This window comes from Lactuca virosa, chromosome 3 (assembly GCF_052849685.1).
Source record: "Lactuca virosa cultivar CGN04683 chromosome 3, Lactuca_virosa_CGN04683_v6, whole genome shotgun sequence".
Lineage (NCBI taxonomy): Eukaryota > Viridiplantae > Streptophyta > Magnoliopsida > Asterales > Asteraceae > Lactuca > Lactuca virosa.
In genome coordinates this window covers 29,093,626-29,112,776 of record NC_136428.1, presented here as the reverse complement: position 1 = coordinate 29,112,776, position 19,151 = coordinate 29,093,626, and the positions used below count along the sequence as shown (strand labels likewise).

At 35.5% G+C, this 19,151-nt stretch overlaps 1 protein-coding gene and 1 non-coding gene across 4 annotated transcripts; one reads left to right on the top strand and one right to left on the bottom strand.

Moving 5' to 3' along the window:
- Window positions 1-10,788: 10,788 nt before the first annotated feature.
- On the top strand, window positions 10,789-10,862 carry TRNAV-AAC (transfer RNA valine (anticodon AAC)). The gene has a single exon. It is a non-coding gene; the product is annotated as a tRNA-Val (tRNA).
- Window positions 10,857-13,250, bottom strand: LOC145165397 (plant UBX domain-containing protein 10-like). 3 transcript variants are annotated; one of them, XM_079084130.1, is made up of 6 exons: window positions 12,272-13,250; window positions 12,033-12,206; window positions 11,827-11,961; window positions 11,546-11,719; window positions 11,349-11,459; window positions 10,857-11,232 (listed from the first exon to the last, which is right to left on the bottom strand). In XM_079084130.1, exons 1-6 carry the CDS (start codon window positions 12,944-12,946, stop codon window positions 11,002-11,004), a joined length of 1,500 nt encoding a protein of 499 aa, XP_078940256.1. In that variant the 5' UTR covers window positions 12,947-13,250; the 3' UTR covers window positions 10,857-11,001. The 3 variants fall into 3 exon arrangements, with proteins under 3 accessions (XP_078940256.1, XP_078940255.1, XP_078940257.1); XM_079084129.1 differs by having other exon boundaries at window positions 11,349-11,474; window positions 12,272-13,248; XM_079084131.1 differs by lacking the exon at window positions 11,546-11,719 and having other exon boundaries at window positions 11,349-11,474; window positions 12,272-13,247.
- Window positions 13,251-19,151: the final 5,901 nt, after the last annotated feature.

The following is a 19,151-nucleotide window of genomic DNA, read 5'->3' as shown; positions in this document are numbered from 1 at the left end:
AGAATCAAAGAATAGAGAGAAATCTTAAAGGAAGTATATGCTGATTCTGATCGCGAAGGTGGATTTCGATCGCATCAGAATTTTGACCAGTTGCTTAAGATAATATGATATATTGCTAAGGAATAGATAACAACAATTTTCCATGTGGATTGTAAGGATAAGTTTTTCCACAAAGTTTTAAAATAAAAGAAAATTGTTTAATTTTATTTATTTGAAGTGTCCTTACAATGGCATTTGTAGAAAATTGTTGCTTATATGATTCCACTGACAGCAATATTGGAAAATGGATTTAATTCTTTCATTTGTGGTAGTGTCTAAATTTACCAAATCAGGAAAGTTCCTCATCACCTAAGTTTCAATTGGACCGAAACTTGGAATCATGCAAGTTGAATAGTATGATGAATGAGAACTTTCAAGCATTGGAAAATCAAAACTAATTACTTGTTCACATGAATGTGTGAGTCAAGTGAAGGACTAAAGGGATCGAGTACACATTCTTGTGCACTGGTCATGTCCACCACAAAGCTCGTTAAGACTATTTGATTTACTAAAGTTTAGTAAATATGGTTATACTTACAAGCTTAAGTATAATTCTGAAACATTGGAAAAGTCTCAATGTATGGCAGAACGAATGGGAAGAATCAAATTAGGCAGAAAGATAAAAGTTTCTCAAATCTGAAAAGATGGGAGAGTACTTTAGTATCATGTTTGTGATCATCTTAATGATTTAGAAATCATATCACAATTAGTCCTCTAAAGGTCATCTTAGTGCATTCTTATGACTAAGAAGAGGAGTCATGAATTGTTGAAATGGTTAGATCGGGAAGATGAGTCATACTTCGTTCCAAAACAATTCTTAGAGTCATACTCCAAGATTGTAACTTGAGTGACATATCTTAAAGAAAGGTTTAAAACACTTGTCAAATGTAAGAGTAAAAGTGTCCTACTCTTGTACATTTGAAATTGGTATGTTGTGATGTTTTGGATAAAACAAAGACCAACTAAGGCCAATTGTATGAAGTGTTTGTCTTGATAAAGAATCTGCACTATCTCTTGAATATTTGGCAAGATAGTCTTATATGTCAAGAGGATAGTGGGAGTCTTAAAGATCCTAAAAAGAATTTCAAGAACTAATCAAGAATAAAACCTGAGGTTCTTCACTAGCACACGACTTGAGGTTTATAACCTATCGTGTTGACATATTCTATGCCCATTCCAGTTAAAGTTGGCTTTGCATAGGAGTTCTGAAAGTTCTCAATTGGTTGCATAACAACTTGGAAGCAATGGCAGGCCCTGTACTGCCAGGTGGCAAGAAGTTAAGATTGCATAAGTTCAGTCCATATGAGTTTGGATTTGTCATTATCCTTGTCTTGTGACTATGCTTTTGACGATTCACATGGATAAGAACACATACACCATAAAATCTAAGGGTCATAAGGTTTCTCTCCGATTCATGAAAATGATGGTGAGGAAACACTTCCACCAAGTAGATTTGAAGCAGATGGCAAAAGGTCTAAACAATTGAGACTATGATTACGGCATCCCTTTTCATAGTTCTGAAATTGTTTAGACACACATCCATGCTATCTAAGGAAAGGTGTATGATTTTGATAAAGTTTTATCAAAGCATCTCGTATCAGAAATCTGAACTTTGGTAAGAAAGTCAATAAAGTATTGATTTCTAGAAGTCCAGCTGATTTCTGAGTACATGTCAAAGCTAGTGGGAGCATAAGTGTTATGCTAATAATCATCATGTTAGTGGGAGCATGATAATTATTGTTAGTGTTGCAAGTTAGCAATGTTAATTATAGAAAACAAAAGTTTCAATTCGTGAGGCTGCAGGGATTGAAAAAGTTGTTTTGCTATAATTAAGGGAGAGGATATACTTCATTTCAGTTCTAAAGGCTTAGATTGAGACCTTAATCATCTTTAGTCAAGAATATATATATGAATTTCATGTTGGATTGGTTCAACTTAAGGAAATTCTATATATTGCGTTCTCAAAATTCGATTATGATTACGGCATCCCTGTTCATAGTCAAATTTTGAAAACATGGCAAATAAAAATATTGTAGCAAAAGACTGGTCTAGAATCATGTCTTTATGTGAGACATCATGAATCGTGTACCATTTGCTTTGGGTACAGGATCGATTGCATGTGCTATAATATTTGTCATTTCTAAATTTTTCCAAATGCCCAGAGGCATTAAGAAGGGAAAAGGTCTAGAATTGGTTATGCCTAAAATGATTAAGCATTTGTCGAGGACAATCTGAGGTTTACCAAAGATTGGTTGCTCAGGGACAGTTGGAAGTATAGTGCTAATTTTGTAAGGACCATATTGACATATTTTGAAAAGAGGCATCTCTTGTTCAGAAGTGATAGTCAAAATGAGAATATGGAGTTGTCTCCATAGGTGGAAGTTATCTGTGTAAGATTAGAAAACTTAATGCAAGAAGCATGTCCAAAGCAATGTACTTTGAATATGAGACTTAGTTTCCATGGAGTTGATCTCCATTGGAATACCTTATAATGACTGTTGACAAGTCTTTGTGACTTTGTACATATTCATTACAGGAGGGTCAGTGCATATAAGTTTAAAATCTAAACATATTTCGATAAATGATAGGAATTTGAAATTCTCACATTTTTGGATGAGGATTTGGGAGTGTGAAATTAGAATCATTGAAATTATGTTCAATTGGTTTATTTCACAAAGTAAGGATCATAGACAAACATAGAGTGCATACTTGGTGTATGGCAAAGCTATTGTTTAGAAAAACATAGTGTACATGCTTGGAGCATGGGACAACTAGTGTTTTTAATTCAGGTATAAAGTTGATAAAACCGAAACAATGAAATAATGAGTAATCAGTATGGTGATAAATAAAAGTGGTCTATTTATATTCATAGGGTTTGATACCATATTTGATTCATTTATTCTTGTGTTTCATTTTGCATGTTTTGACTTCCAGAATAAACTAGGTCATTCTTCCTGAATGACTAAGTTATTCAAACTATCCACAGTCGGTCATATGTTGGAAGTAGATATGAATCAAGACTATCATGGGTTGGCTTGTAGAGGTCTAAGATGTTGGACAAAGCGGTGCTACAACACTCATGAGTGCTCATAAGTTCTGAGTATTGGATTCAACCCACGCTCATTTGAATCACTTCATCGATTTGATCACGAGTGATCATGAGACGATAATATCTTATATTCTTAAAACCTAGAGATATGAGTTGTTACTATGAGTTGGTTATACATTGATTGCAAGAAAACGCATTGGTAACTCAATGTTATAAAACGTGCCTTTGTGTATGATTCAACAAGTAGTAGAACAAGTCATATTAGTCAAAGTTTATCCATTCCTTTACCTTCGGGATAAAAGCGATATCTGTGGGCCCCTCGATGATTTAGTGATGACACCCTAAGTGCTTGGCCAAGCCTGGACTGATTTGATTTGTTCAATTAGTCGGTCGTCATAAATCGGAAATCGGGAAACAACAAATAGACAGAGAGAATGATTATAATCCATGTCTCAGTCCATATGATATCTAGAATGGAGGAATATATGATCCCTTATCTAATGGACGCGTCATTGATTTGTTCAGAGTTCGACAACGGCTTTAAGAGCTACGATTGCTAGTCGGGTTATGAAGTCGTACTTGCAATAATAGTTTTAGACTTATCCAAGTGGGAGACTGTTGGATTAGATGTCTAAGCTCATAACTATTATTGGTATGTACTTGACCCGAGAGTAGCATGGTCCATTTGGGTTGCATATCATCAGGACAATTTGTTAGGATGGACTTTTGAGAGAAGGTCATTTATGGTTTATTAATATATTATAAGTTATAATATATTAATATGAAATCATATGTTTTAATTAGTATCGATCAAGAATTAATTTGGAATTAATTTAGTGATCAAAAGAGACTAATTAAATCTATGGGGACTAATTATGATAATTAGTTATATTTATATGTGTTGGGCTTATGATCCATGTTGGACCAAGTTTATGTATGGATACATAAATAGTTGGGCCACATGAACCATGGATCATAAAACCCATGGGTATGGATTATGGGTTATACCCATGACCCTTGGAATCCTACATATAAATAGGTTACTCCATAGCCAAAATCACCACTTCTTTTCTTAGAGAAATATGGAGGTGTTTTGGTGCATGGAATTCTCTCTCAAGAGCCACCTTTGTACTAGGTGTGTTGTGATTCCATTTGAGGCTTCCACACTATTGGGGCTAAGCTCTTAAAGCTTGAAGACATCAAGCTACATCAAAAGGTATGTCATCTAACTAGAACTTTGTAGTATAGGTGCTTCATAATATGCTAGTTAGGATGAAACCTTGGAATAGTTAATATTTGCATGTATAATAGAGAAAACATAGATCCAAGGTTTATAGGGTTGCATGTACACCGTAGGAGTGTTAGAATGCTCAAAACTCAACAAAGGTTTGATGGCGCGACGTGCACTCTCCGACATTTTATTTGGGGACACTCTGATATTTTGAATAAAACGTTTGATGTTATGGGTTTTGAAAACAATTGTTATTGAGATTTCATATTTTATGGGAATGTTTTGATTATTAAAAAATATGAAAATTTTATTTGGTAATTTGGGTCGTTACAACCATGTTATAACACCAAATAATCTACATGTCATCATTTTGTTTTGTTTTTTTTAATAATTAGAAAAACAAATATAATTTTTTAAAACATGTTATTTAAATAAAACATAATATTTAAATTAACGATAACATTTAAATTAAAACAAACATTACAAGACCAAGAAAACAATAAATTTAAAACATAAACGATAGTCCTAAGAATTGACCAAATGTTTTGCCCGAATCTTCACCTTCATCACTCGTAGCACTTTTGCATCTTCGGGCGCAAAATCTTCCTCTATAGACCTAAGAATTGCCAATTTGTTTGTCATATATTCTCGCTCGTGTCGCTCCTTCTCCTTCCGTGCTTGCCTACGAAGGAAATCTAAGTGCTCACTTCGTAAATCATTTTTTCTTTTTGTAGTAAATTGTGTTCCCGGAACTTTGCTTCAATTTCCACCATATGCCTAGCTTTTCTGTCAACTTCCTCCGCATGTTTTGCAGTGCACTTCCCTTTGTTGCGTCCTACCGGTTTTCGTGGAGGGGAGATCTCTTTGATGTCGTCCATAATCTCATCGGTGTCGGCGTTAAGGTCGATGTGAGTCCGTACGTCAGAAACGTCGACCGAACTTGAATTTCGAGACCTCTTAGATTGAACCTCCGTTGATGTTGGAGTGTTAGTCCATTTGGATCTCTTCGCATCATCTCCCATGATTTATCAAACTCGAACACATGACCCATCTCGACTCGATATTGATCTTTGCAGATTTAAACAAATCAAAGTCGTTAGAACCGCTATGCTTTTCCGAATGAAGCTTGTTGTAGATCCGATTGAATTTCGTGCACCTCCTATTCATTTGAGTCTATATACTAGTAATCATATCGCAATTATGGTATAATTTTTTCTTCAAGATACCGCGAAATGGCGAGCACTGCTTCCCAATAAGCACATTTCTTCATACCATTCATGACTTTCATTTTGCGAAGTCCCACACCACATTACCGCTAAAGCGTACTCCTCCTCTGGTGTCCACCATTATGGAATTTCCTCGTTTTCCATGACAATCGTTTTACCTTTCCCTTTCCCCCTCCCTTTCACTCTCTCTTTCCCTCTCCTGCTACTTCCGACTTGCGTTTTGGTAACAATTCTACTGATGGTTGTGTGGGTGGTTATTTGTGTTTGGACATTTGGCATCTAAAAACAAGTACCAAAAATATTTTGCTGTCCATTTGGGTTTTTGCCATAAATATTTTGTTGAAGGGATAATGACTTAAAAGGATAATCTATTTTTTGTTTTGTACATATTTAGTCATTGACTTTTTTTTGTCCATATTTTCCCATTGAACTTGTTGAACCGTTCAAAAAACATCCTTATAACCTGCAATAGTTGGTTTACCCGATTTTCGGCGTATTTGACTGCTCCGGCAAAGCTCTGATCATCTTCTCCGACGTTCATGATTTTTCTGGCGAACTCAAGAACCTGGGTTTGTTCTCTCCTTATGTCTCCTTGTTAGATCTAAACAAATTTCGAACATAAACTCATGTGGGTGTTCGATTTTCATACTCAAGAACTCAAACCCAGAAATCAATTCTTCATCTTCATCTTCTTCTGTTCAAACTCAAAAACACACATCACAATTTTTCACTCTAAAAACGATTTTTGAATGTAGGGTTTGTTCATCGTGTTCTTGATAGTTTATCTGGTTCATCAGTTGTTCATCGTGTTCTTAAGAGTTTCTTCATAAGTATGTGTGTATGTTAGATCAGAACACGAACCCAGATCTTCAAAATCGAACATGAAATCGTTTCCGGGGTATTAACACAAAACATATATATTCCAGATTCAAGTTCATATTCAAGCTTGATTTTTGGGTTTGAAAACCCTAAGTCAAGTTCATCTTCAAGCTCGTCAGACCTTCAAGAACTCATCAGATCTTCAAGCTCGATTTTAAGAAAACCTCCACATGTGAGTGTGTTCATCTTCAAGGAACCCAAAACACACAAACTCGATTTCTTCTTTGTTCTTGGAATTCGATTTATGGGTTTGAAAACCCTAACTCGACTAAGGGTTGTTCTTGAGTTCGATTTTTGGTCTTTTTGTTCTTTTGTAAAACCATACCAATCCCCGAGTTCGTAAGCTTCAAACAAATCGAAGTTCTGTGTATGTGTGTTCATCACGTGTGTATGTGTATTCATCTTCATATGTGTTCGATTTCTGAAAAAATAACTTACCCCAAGTCTGAGTTTGTGAGCATAATGTGGAAAGAATTCGAATTTTAGGTGGATTCTTCTAAAATAAACTCGAAATCTAGAGTTTTTTAGATGGGTTTGTTCATTGTATTTTTTCAAATCTTTATCTAGTTCATCAGGGTTGTTCATTGTGTTCTTGAGAGCTTCTTCAGATTTGAATGTGTGTGTGTGTGTTAGATCAGAAGACGAACCCAGATCTGCATGTGTGTATGAATTTCGTTTTTTGACAAATCTGTCATAGATGATTTATTTAGATTTGAGTGTTTGTATATGTGTGTTAGATACTTAGATAAGAACATGAACCCAAGCTCAAGAAATTGTTTCAGGTTTGCTTAAGAACACTATGGCCGGTGGTTGAAGATGATGAACAATGATCTGATGGAAAAATCATGAATGTCGGAGTTCTTGAGTTCGCCGAAAAAATCAGGAACGTTGGAGAAGGTGATCGGAGCTGTCAAATACGCCGAAAACTGGCTAAACCTTCGATAGCAGGTCATAAGGATGATTTTTTGAACAGTTCAACAAGTTCAATGAGAAAATATGGACAAAAAAAAAAAAAAACCTGAGTGACCTGATGTATACAAATAAAAAAATATGTTACCATTTTAAGTCATTATTTCTTTATTTAAGGTAGGGTAAGGAAGAAAATTGGATCGAAGAGGTGCGGAACACAACCATTTACACGAAAGGGGCGAAAATAACACTTTAAAAGAACATTATTTAAATATATTTAAAAAGATAAAAGATGGATTATTTTTTCATTCATAGAATATTAACTAAAATTTTATATATAATATAATAAAATAATAAAATACATGACAAATTAACAACTAACAAATATATATTATAGACAACAAATTTTTGACAAAATAAAACAGCAAGATATTTTATATTATAAAGTTCTAATCATATTTGTTTACTTACTTTATACTTTTATGTTTACGTTTTATATAATTTCAGTGTGGGTTTACTACAGTAAAGTCATAATATTTTGGGAAATTTTTTAAAAAAGTCATAAATTTTTTTTTTTTGAATAGAAAAGCCCAAAAACCGGAAAAATCCTTCAATTTAGCCCATTGTTACATTTTTAGCAGGTAAATGCTGACGTGGAATGCCAAAAAGGAAGGGGATGCTGACATGGTAGCTGATGTGGCAAGCCACGTCAGCCAAGTTCAATACCCTTAAAAAATCGGATTTTCGAAAAGAAAAAATGTGGATGGGGTTAGAACTCTTAACCTCTCCCTCCAAATACACACTTCTTACCAGTTAGCGTAGAAGCTATACTTGTTTTCAATCTTTAGCAAATTTATATAATGTTTATCGTTTTTCCTGAGAGTTTTAAAAATCGGCTTATTTAAGAATCATGACATTAACCATCTAGGCTGCAAACCTTTTTTGTTATTATCCCTTAACAGTTTAATATAACTATAACGTATAATGAATAAATTACATTTATTATTTCTATTATTATTATTATTATTATTATTATTATTATTATTATTATTGAAAACAAAAACGTATATATAGGTATTTTATATGTAGTTTTCAAAGTTTTTTTTTTCATTTAAACGTATTTATATAAATTTTATATGTATATATATGCTTTTTATACGTATAATAACGTATTCAAAAATGATTTTATACATGGATTTATTTAATAATATTAGAACTAAATTTTTTTTAAAATAGTATATTTTTGCCTTTTTTTTATGTATTTTATATCAATTTTTTACAATTCAAAACGTATATATACATATTTATATGTATTTTTTACTACTAAATACATATATATATACGCTTTTAATTGTACGAAATACATATAATAACGTATATAAACGTTTGTATTTTTAATAATAATAATAATAATAATAAATGTAAATAATTCTTCGGTATTTAATAGATATGTATGACTGTGAAAGAATGAAAACACAAAATGATTTTAGTCTAGTTGGTTGACTCCCAGTTTTGGGAGATGTAGGTCGCTGGTTCGATTCCCACACAATTTTTTCTTCCACAAATAAAACGTATTTTTAGAACTGTAAGGAAATGATATAAGCATAACAATGGGCTAAATTGAACTTTTCTATTTAAAAAATATATATAGGATTTTTTTAAATTTTTTCCAAAATATTAGGAATTTACTGTTTAGTTCTCGCTTTCAGTGATCACAGGTTACTTTTTGTTAGATATATGGATTTAATGACACTTGGAAATCTGAGAATCGTGATTATCACTATCAAATCGAAGTATTTGGGTGATACTTCAAATCCCCAATTCGATAAGACTCAGAAAACTCAGAGAGAAAGAAAGAGAATGAGAGTGTATATTTCGTGAGTACCAGAAAAAGAGACCAAAAACTAACTTTTAGATCCTTGTCTAAAAACTGTCATATGACAGTTTAAAATGGTCACAAAACCACCAAAACGGTCATAAAACGGGTATTTTGAATAAACCACCAAAACGATCCCAGCCAGGGGCTCTGCCCCTTGGACCCCGCTCCCAGGAGCGTTGCCCCCAGACCCCCGTTCGTTCAGGGGTTTCGCCCCTAAATGACACTGTACTTTGATACTTGGATCAAATTTAAACAAGTGTGTACTCCACACATTCCTTACTTGTTTAATATTTATCAAGATCACTTTTGGTCAACAAAGTAATCCCATTACACTTAAATAATATTGATGATAACAAATCACCAACAAGAAAGAAAAAGAGGGAACTAAGAAATTGGTAAATTGTCTTTGTCAAATTCTGCTACTTGGGAAATTGAAATAAGATCTTACCCAAACATAACGACTGTTAGGGCATATTTCGACAATGCCACCATCCCGAGGCTCCTACCGATTTGGCTTTGACTTATGTTTAAATTCTTTAAGCAAATCGTTTGCAGACAACAAGCGTCCAACCTTAGAATTCATTGGTATCATCGTTCAAGGAAAATATAGCTCAAGACCAAACAAGAAATGAAACAAAATCTATATTTGGTAAAGTTCAAAAAACGCTTCACGAGCAACAGAAAAAGAATCAATCCACGTTCGAGATCGAAAGTAATTTCCATCAAAACTCATTCTCAACGAATCCTTCGAACATATCAAAACATTCAAGATATTAATTCCTGTCTTTCTTCTCATATCAAGGAAGATAAAATAAATTACTCAAATACTTATTCATATGTATGCATGCAAGGCTAAAAAAAAGTCAAGCTTAGAGGCCAAGATTCAAGTGAGTATTTCTAGAAATCAAGCCTCCTTTATCACCTATAAGGCTTAGCGGAGTGGAAGTGCTAAACTCCTCGCCATAGTTTGCCAAATATTTGGAACACCGCCCCCTAGCTCTCACTAGGGGGCTCGCCATTGATGACTCGTTGCATGCATAGCGTGATGAAAGAGAACGTTACTTTTGCTTGTGATTGGTTGTGATTGGATGCAGTATTTCACATTTAAATTCATATAATTAAATTACACTTTTGAATTGATATACCAGTTTTTGAGTGGTAAGAGTGTTACCACTCCTTACCATATGTTAAATGTGGGTGTTAAAAGGAGAAAAATGATGTGACATTTAAAATGCTTATGTGGCAATGTGCCAAGAGTGTCACCACTCCTCTTAGCCTAACAATCTGAATTTGAGACGGGGGATTAGGGATCCTAAAGAACTAAATTTTAAAGGTCGTTATGCTTTATGCAATAAAAATTCTAACCCAAATCAACGACGAAACTGAATTCAAGAATACTTTCCACCAAAAAAAAGAAAAAAAAATCTGGATCAAGTTATAAGCGGAGGTTATGATTTATAAACAATTGACCCTCAACGTTCTCTTGCATGCTAGAAATTTCCTCAAAATTTTACAAACCCATAAAACTCAAAATCCGTATAATTTATATAGTTAAACATTTAGAATTGAAGCAAAAGGTTTCGTGGTGTAGTTGGTTATCACGTCAGTCTAACACACTGAAGGTCTCCGGTTCGAACCCGGGCGAAGCCATAAATATGTTGTTTATTTATTTTTTTATCAATTCAGTTTTGCTACTGACTTACTGTTACATATGAAAGTTTGGTTTATCAATTGTTGCTACTGTTACATATAGAATAAGAATGTACAATTTGATAGTGAAAGTGAAGTTTCAGTAATTGAGCTCCACAAAAAGACTGGTTTGAGGGTTTAGTCCAAGTTCTTCAAGTGTGGAAGAGAGTTGATGCTGACCATAAAGAACTCGAGGGAAGAAGGTGACAAGAGTGTAGCTCCCGACATCTAACCATCCCGAAGAATCTACGAAATCATACACAGATTGTAGAGTAGCTGTACAAGGAAAACTTCTTACTATATTCTCTCCTATTGGTAGTCTCACGAACACCTTCACATAAAATTAAACACCACAATTACATCTATAATTCTATTTCTAGCCTAATACCATACGTTCTTATGGATTCAATTTCATGAAAGTAGATTTTGAGATCTAAATATTTATACCTCAATAACAGGCTCAGGCTCCGGCTCTGGCTCTGGCTCCGGCTCTGGCTCCTCGCATAATTTAGCATCACGCTCGGCTTCCAGTTCCTTTCCGTTTTGATCTTCTTCCATCTGCAATTCGTCAGCCTGAAATGGAATCAATAATTTAAGCAATTAAAGCATGTTTCTTGTTAGATCAATGTCAGATCAGAACACACTTGATCGGCTTCAAGTGCAGCTGGATATGGAGCGTCTTCTTCCTCCATCAATGGTGACTTGTTTGTGTGCTCATCTGTGGTATTGACGCTTGCTGCATCAAAGGCTCGGTCATTTTCTTCAAGAACACTCTGCAACTCTGTAACCATTTCTTCAGGTGAAGAAGGCCCCTCAAACTAGATGATGCATTTTTGGGACAACAATCGAAATGGTGTTACAGCGTGTTCTTGTAGATTGAGTTTTCTGGAATTTAGATTTTGAGTTCTTAAGTATTATGTTATACCTGAAGAACATCAGGTCCCGGTTCAGACTCAGGTTCAGCCACCAGCAACGAAGCTTCCTCCTCGCACAACTTAGCTTCACTCTCAGCTTCCGTTTCTATTTCGTTTTGATCTTCCTCCCTCTGGAACTCGTTACCCTGAAATCGCATGAACAATTTAACCCATTAAAGTAGGATTCTTTTTAGATCAATGTTAGATGAGAACATACTAGATCGGGTTCATGTGCAACTGAACATGGAGCGTCTTCTTCCTCCATCAATGGCGGGCTGTTTGTGTGTTCATCGGTGCTATCGACGCTTGCTGCAACAAGGGATGGGGCATTTTCTTCTAGAACACTCTGCAACTCTGTAACCATTTCTTCAGCTGATGAAGGCCCCTCAAACTACAATGAAATACGAATTATAAAGGAGGAGGTTGAGCAGAGAATTTTAGATTAGAATATTATACCTGACGGAGCAAAGAAAAACCCTCGCCGGTGGCGGTGGCTTCTTTAATCACCGCCCAGAAAGGAAACCTAGAAGCGTTCAAGCTCTTACTGATTTCAAGTCCCTCATTTTTCCGAATACTATCACCCCAAGAAACAAAATTTTCGTTTACAAACGCCGATAAAAACTCCGAACACAGAGTCTCCATACAGAACGACGGTGTATCAGGATTATCCGGCGAGTGCAAGTAAACAAACAACAGCTTACACTCACGTCTACACCGCTCTACTGCATCCATAAAACCCCCTGGAACGAAATTTGGATGTATTTCACCATATCGACTCTCAAATTCTGACAAGAAATCCACTGCTTCCGATGCCTCCGCCGTTGTTGACACAGAAGCCGAAACTAGAGGAGTCGACGACGGTTTCCGGCTTCGACTAGAACTAGTTAACCGGACCATGCGTAGCCAATAAGAGAAAACAGAATCAGTAGCTACCCGAAAACTCAGCCTAGCTGAACCGGTAACTAACCCTACGCTACGACCGATTACAGAAATCGGGAGCAAGAACAGCTTCCATGGTAATCGTAGAACACCTACTGCTACAGGTCTGATTAGTTCTCTTCCGGTGACGGAAGTTGTGGACTCCGACTCGTTGTTATCTTTGAGACCTGTAACAGATTCTACTTCACTCATGTTACTATATTACCAATATAATATAATATGAACACCGTCTGATTTCTGAAAGTTAACAATCTTTACACTGATCACGTTAGGATTTTGAAATCAAGATGTATCTTAAATTTGATTCTTTTCTGGCCATGAGGATTGAAGTACGTAATTGTGGGTGGATTGAGCCACTGAGGAGACGAATGCTTGCTAAGTTTGACATCGACGAAATCGAAAGTAGCATGCATGGTTTCCGCAAAATCCACATGTTTTTGGCTAAACACGATTGCCACGACAAATCCTTTTAGGCAAAGGAATTTATCATCAAATTTATTGGAATTGAAAATTCAATTCCAAGGAGCAAACACACATGCTTTGTAATATAGTCGACTGGCTTTTCTTTCTTTTACTTTTAAATACAGTTTAATTCATATAGAAGTATTTAGCAAGTAACTAAATTATTGATCTATTATGCTACTATTAACTAAAAGTTGAGATCTTACCCCACACATCATTAGCATGTCAACACAAAAGAAGCTAGAAAGGTGTTAATAATGTTCATTTATACTCAATATTCCTATATATTTTAACTCTCTTGTTTTTTTAAAATGACGATAAGACAGATTTTTAGGATCTTGTTTTAGCTATTTCGTTCCACATAAATGGTCAGATGACCAGCAAAAGGGGCTTAATATGGATATTGTATCATTACTTGAAAACAAATTGAATTTAGTATGGATACAAAGCATAATATAAAACTCATTTTGTATGTCTTTTTTCTGTATGCATTTAACATATTACTTGTACATGTTAAATTAATTTTGTTCGACAAAGTTAGTGCATGCAAGCGGATTAATGTTTCATTACACGTGAATGGCTCATCTTCAACAATCGGAGATTCGGAGGGTTCCTATCTTAACATTGCACCTTTGGTGTTGTTTAAAATGGAATGATGAAAGCTAGATGCAAAAGGGTCGGCCACACATGCATATTAGGTTGAAATATTTTCCATATCATCAAAGGGATAGTACAATGCTACATAAAATATAGGAATATTGGGCTTACACAAACTGGGCTATACAACAATAAATAATATAGTGTGCTAAATGTAGAACATTGTTTAATACGCCCCAGTGTTGGAATGGAAGAACGGAGGCAAACACTTAAAATTATTCCATTAACATTGGGAAAATGTGGCCGAATTTATTCCACTAATACTGGGATAGACCCAAATTAAGAAAAACTGAATAATTGTCTAAAAGAACATATTATTTTAGGAATGAACTGCTGGACCGAATATTTGAACCGAAACCCGAACCAAAATCGAATCCGAACCAAATTAGGACCGAATAAGTTATCTGGTTCGGTTATCGGGGTATGTATTTTAGACTTATTCGGTTTTCGGGTTACCCAAATAACTGTTGAATCTCTTCTAAAGGAACCGGACCCGAATAAGCTATCCATTGCTTTTTATTTTATTTAATTTTATTTATATTTATATTTTTTTATTTTATCATATTTGCAAAATTTTAGGACAACTCTAAACTATCTTAATGTCTTCGTTATTTGCTCCATTTTGTTTTTTCTAGCATGTAGTTCAATTTAACAAGCTGTTTACATAATTTATATGCTAGTATTTTTTGTTATATATTCAATGAGATATAGACCTCTAAACAGAGGGTATTGAAGCTGAGTTTTCTTTTTCAGAATTTTTACAAAATTTTAGAGCAACTTTGAACTGTTATAACGTCTTTGTTATTTGTCCTATTTCCCCGATTTTTTTTCACTTTATAGTTCACAGTTTAAACTGTTGTTGACATGTATTTTTTGGTTGTATATTCAATGAGATTCAGGCTCCTAAACAAGGGGTATTATAGATGTGTTTTTTTCAACTAACATTTACTTTATTTTAATAGATCCTACATATGTTCGAAATGTTTTGTCCCTCCGTAGAAGATGATTTAAATATTTGTAGAGCTATGGTTAGATTTCTCGAGAAATTCAAGGTGAAAACCGACATAGTATCGACATCAATTCAAGATGGACAACATTGATGAAATATATCTTATTACATTTCTAATACCTTAAATAATTACAAACCCCCCCCCCCCCCTAAGTTATAAAAAATTCCGAACAATATGGTTTATTCGGTCCTTTTCGGTTTGATTCGGTATTTTTGGTTCTATTCGGTCCTTAATCATATTGTAAGTGTTATTCAGTTTATTTGGGTAATAACCGAACCTGACTCGTATTGGTTTAATCGATCCGATTTTCAATTCCTCCAATTAGTCTTATTCAATTTTTGGTTATTCGGGTCAGGTCCAGTTCTGACCTGAATAACATCCCTAACTTATTACAAGGAAAATAGTAAAACGGTAACCAGACATGTTTCCTAATAGGACATGCATGACAATGAAAATAGAACAATGGTAACATAAATGTTTACCGATACGACATGCATGACAAGAAGCAATACTAATGTTTTTATTACAAGCAATAAAATTATTTGAAATTAATGATTGAAGAACACGTAGGCATGAATGGCCGAGGCATTGGTTCCATAAGGACAGACTGTATAAGACAAGAGCAACAGGAGATCAGGACTTCAAGGGAGCTACATAAAGATATCCCAAGATATCATACCTAAGAATTATTCGTCGAGTGCCGAAGTGCTTCATAGAAAGCAAAACTCATCGAATTTAGTGGAAACTTTATTATCTTTGGTAAATTGACGTACGTATATAAGGTTTTTGATAATATTAGGAGTGACAGTAAGAACATTGTGTAAGTGTTATGGGTGGTAATGAGTAGGTATATCGGTATAACTAATGTGAGTAACAGGTATTAATAAACGATTACCAATAAGGACATTTCTAATATAACTCTTATTGCTAATAGAATGGAGTATACCTTAGTCCGAGGCAAGGTGAGATGCGACCCTTGTATTTATATACCAAGTTGCATCTAGATGATCCGAGAGGGACATTGAGTTCAAGGCTTGGGCGAGGTCTGATCGCTGGTTCGGGTTCACGAGAGGGAACAACTGCCAATGTAGTATCATTATCAAAGTGTTGCGCGTAGTATGAAACACAACTAGAGGGGGGTTGATATAGAGTGTGAAACATAACCAAGAAGGCTCAGTTGGTGCTGTTGAAGAGTCAACCTTTGGTAATGTTGTTGCGGAGGATGAAATACATAGCACATTTTGGTTAGAGGCCACCCGAAAGACTGTCAAGGCAGTACCTGATGTGGATGTTGATCGTATCCAACAACAGTTATCATCAGGGTTGTAATGATGGATGTCAGAATTTTCAACGTAGTTGCAATTCTTGCACATGCATTTGTTGTTGTGTAACACTCGTTTTCCTGGATGTTTCGGTTTAGGGTTTCAAGGAGTCAAAAGGTTAGATTTTAGAGGAAAAGGAGCCTCATGACGTGAGACATAGAGGCTCACGATGTGAGATGAGCCAAGATGGAAACTTTCGTTCGGGATTGGTCCCGAAACGTGAGACATAGAGGCTCACAACGTGAGAGCTGATACAGCCCAAGCCCATGATCATTTAGGGCTTCCTTCGTATTTAAGCACATCTAAACCCATTTTAGGGTTTCTTATCAGCTCAAAACCCTCTTTCACCTCAGAAAACCCTAACCTTCATCCCTTGCTTGATTCTTGGTCATTTTGAAGCCTTTCTTGGTTTGAAGAAGAAGAAAAAAAGAAAGAGAAGGAGATCTTTTACAGAGGCTTGCAAGGAATCATCATCATCATCACCTTACATTGTTTTTGGACCATTGTAAGTGTCCAAGCTTCCACCTTTACTGTTATATGAGGCTAGGTCTAATTTTTATCCCACTTTCCTCCTTTGTTGAGCAAGTTTGAGTGCATGGAAAGCATAAAGTTGGCAACTTTATAGGTTACAATGGCCTTGAAAGTGTTATGGAGTTCAGATCTAGTGAATGGTTGGGTTTTGGAAGCTTGCATGAAAGTTGGATGTCTTTTTCTTCAACTTTTGACCAAAATGAGATCTAGACATGTATTATACATATATGTCTTAAAAGCATCGACTTTCAAGTGTATTAAGGAGTTATAAGACCTTCTAGAAAGTTAGAGTTCAAGGCTTAATGGATTAAGGACTTAAAAGTTGGATTTTTGGCCTCAGACTGTTCTCACGACGTGAGACATAAGGGCTCACGACGTGAGGAGTGGTTGATCCCATTTCTGATGAGCTTCTTGGGGTTCACGACATGAGGAAAGGCTGCCCACGTCGTGAGGTCAGCTCAGGTCCTTGACTGAGTTGGCTAGGTTGAGTCGTGATAAGTTGGAATCGGACTGAGTGAGCTCTCACGATGTGACTAAGGGTTGGTCATGACGTGAGAATGAATAGTTGATATTTGGGCTGTTGACTTTGACTTCGACCGTTGACTTTTAGCATGGTTGACTTTTGGTCAAATTTTATTTTTTTAGAAGGTAGACTTAGGGTTTACCTTGTGTAGATTGATAGGAGGTGTTAAGCACACATCTCTTGGCAAGAGAGCAGTTAGTTGTGGTCAGCACGGTTTTGAGCTGAGTGTTTGTTGGCTTTGTGATTCAGGTGAGTCTCCTCACTATACTAAGGGGTCGAATTAGTATGAAAGACCCGATGGTGGCTCCCGACAAATTATATGCATGACCAAGGTCCGGACCTTGGCAGTTATATGTAATACGCTAGTTGTCTTTGTGATACTTGAATGGAAGACCAGGAGGTGACTCTTGGCACTTATTTGTAAGACCCATGGTTTTGGCCCCGAGCCTAGCAAGGAAAGACCATGATACAGCTCGTGGCATAATGACAAGACTATGGTTGGCATATAACAATCTCTATTGTACGTATGGTATGTGGTATTTTGGGGAACTCACTAAACTTTGTGCTTACGGTTTTGTATTTATGATTTCAAGTACTTCCGGTTCGAAAGGGAAGGGCCCGACGTGACTGCACAATATCCCCCAGAGTTTTCCGCATTGGTAATTTATGATCATTACTCTGATGTTTAAATAATATACTCGCTTTAAACGGTTTTGGAACAACTCTTTTGTATGGTTTACTGTTTTAAAAATGAAAATTTTACTATGAATTTTTGGGACGTTACATGTTGTGGTTTTGTGGCCGAGGAGTAGAGGATGAGTTGCAGTGAAGAATCGTCGAGGCCGAACGGTAATCAGTGTGGACCAGATGTTTTGGGCGAGACCGAAAGAGTATTTTTTTCTCTAAAAGAAGCATTGAACGTGCTTGACGGAACATGGGAAATGGCAAGCAGTGACAAATAATAGTGTAAATCTTCTCAAACTTGGGTGACACCCCATTAAGAGAATAGTTACTAGGGTTTTCTCATACAGTAGTGAATCAATATTTACCAAAAGATCAGATAAGACCTTTATCTTTTAACATCAATCGTTTATAGTTCGATCACTAATGGTCATAGTCCAAAGTTCACTATTAAGTTTGGTTGCACGAGCACCCTTGTTATTGCGTAACAAGTCTTCAAAAGCTGACCATACCTTTTGAGTAGCCAATCCTTACATGAGGATCATAGTGAGAAGTTATTAGGTAATCATGCCATATATCCACATTTTTACCGATGAATATCAAGCTTGTATTATTTAGAGTTAGTGCTAGATAGGGAAAATGGTTTGTCAAGGTGTCTCTGCGGAAATGGTATCTGAATAAGCATTCTTTTCGTCTGATATTTCCGTAGAATATGTCTCTGTGGAAATTATACACCTTGCAGAATTGTAAGTTCTCTGCGGAATGGTATTTTACTTATGTGGTTTTACGATTTTACCTCTGTCATGTCACTCTCAGAGAATTTAGGCTTCCGAAGAGCATAAACAATTTCTGCAGAGCCCATCTCTGCGGAAACCTTGGTCATTTTATAAAAATTCGATTTTCATGGTCATATTTTTCAGCCCAACTCATTTTTTTGGTTATGTGACAAATTTTCCTAAAGAATTTTTGGTATGTGTTCATATACGTTATACAAGGGAAAGCCATTGGGCTTGCACATTATGGGCTAACTAATAGGCTAGGATAAGATGGAAGCTATATATGTACATACGAATAGTTAGGATTCGATTTGTTGCATCGTAATTAAATCTATTGATTTAGACAATTCTATCATTTTAGTCATACGTAAATGGATTGTAATCAACTAAATTACTAATTTTCCAACATATTTATATTGTTCAAAATGATCATAA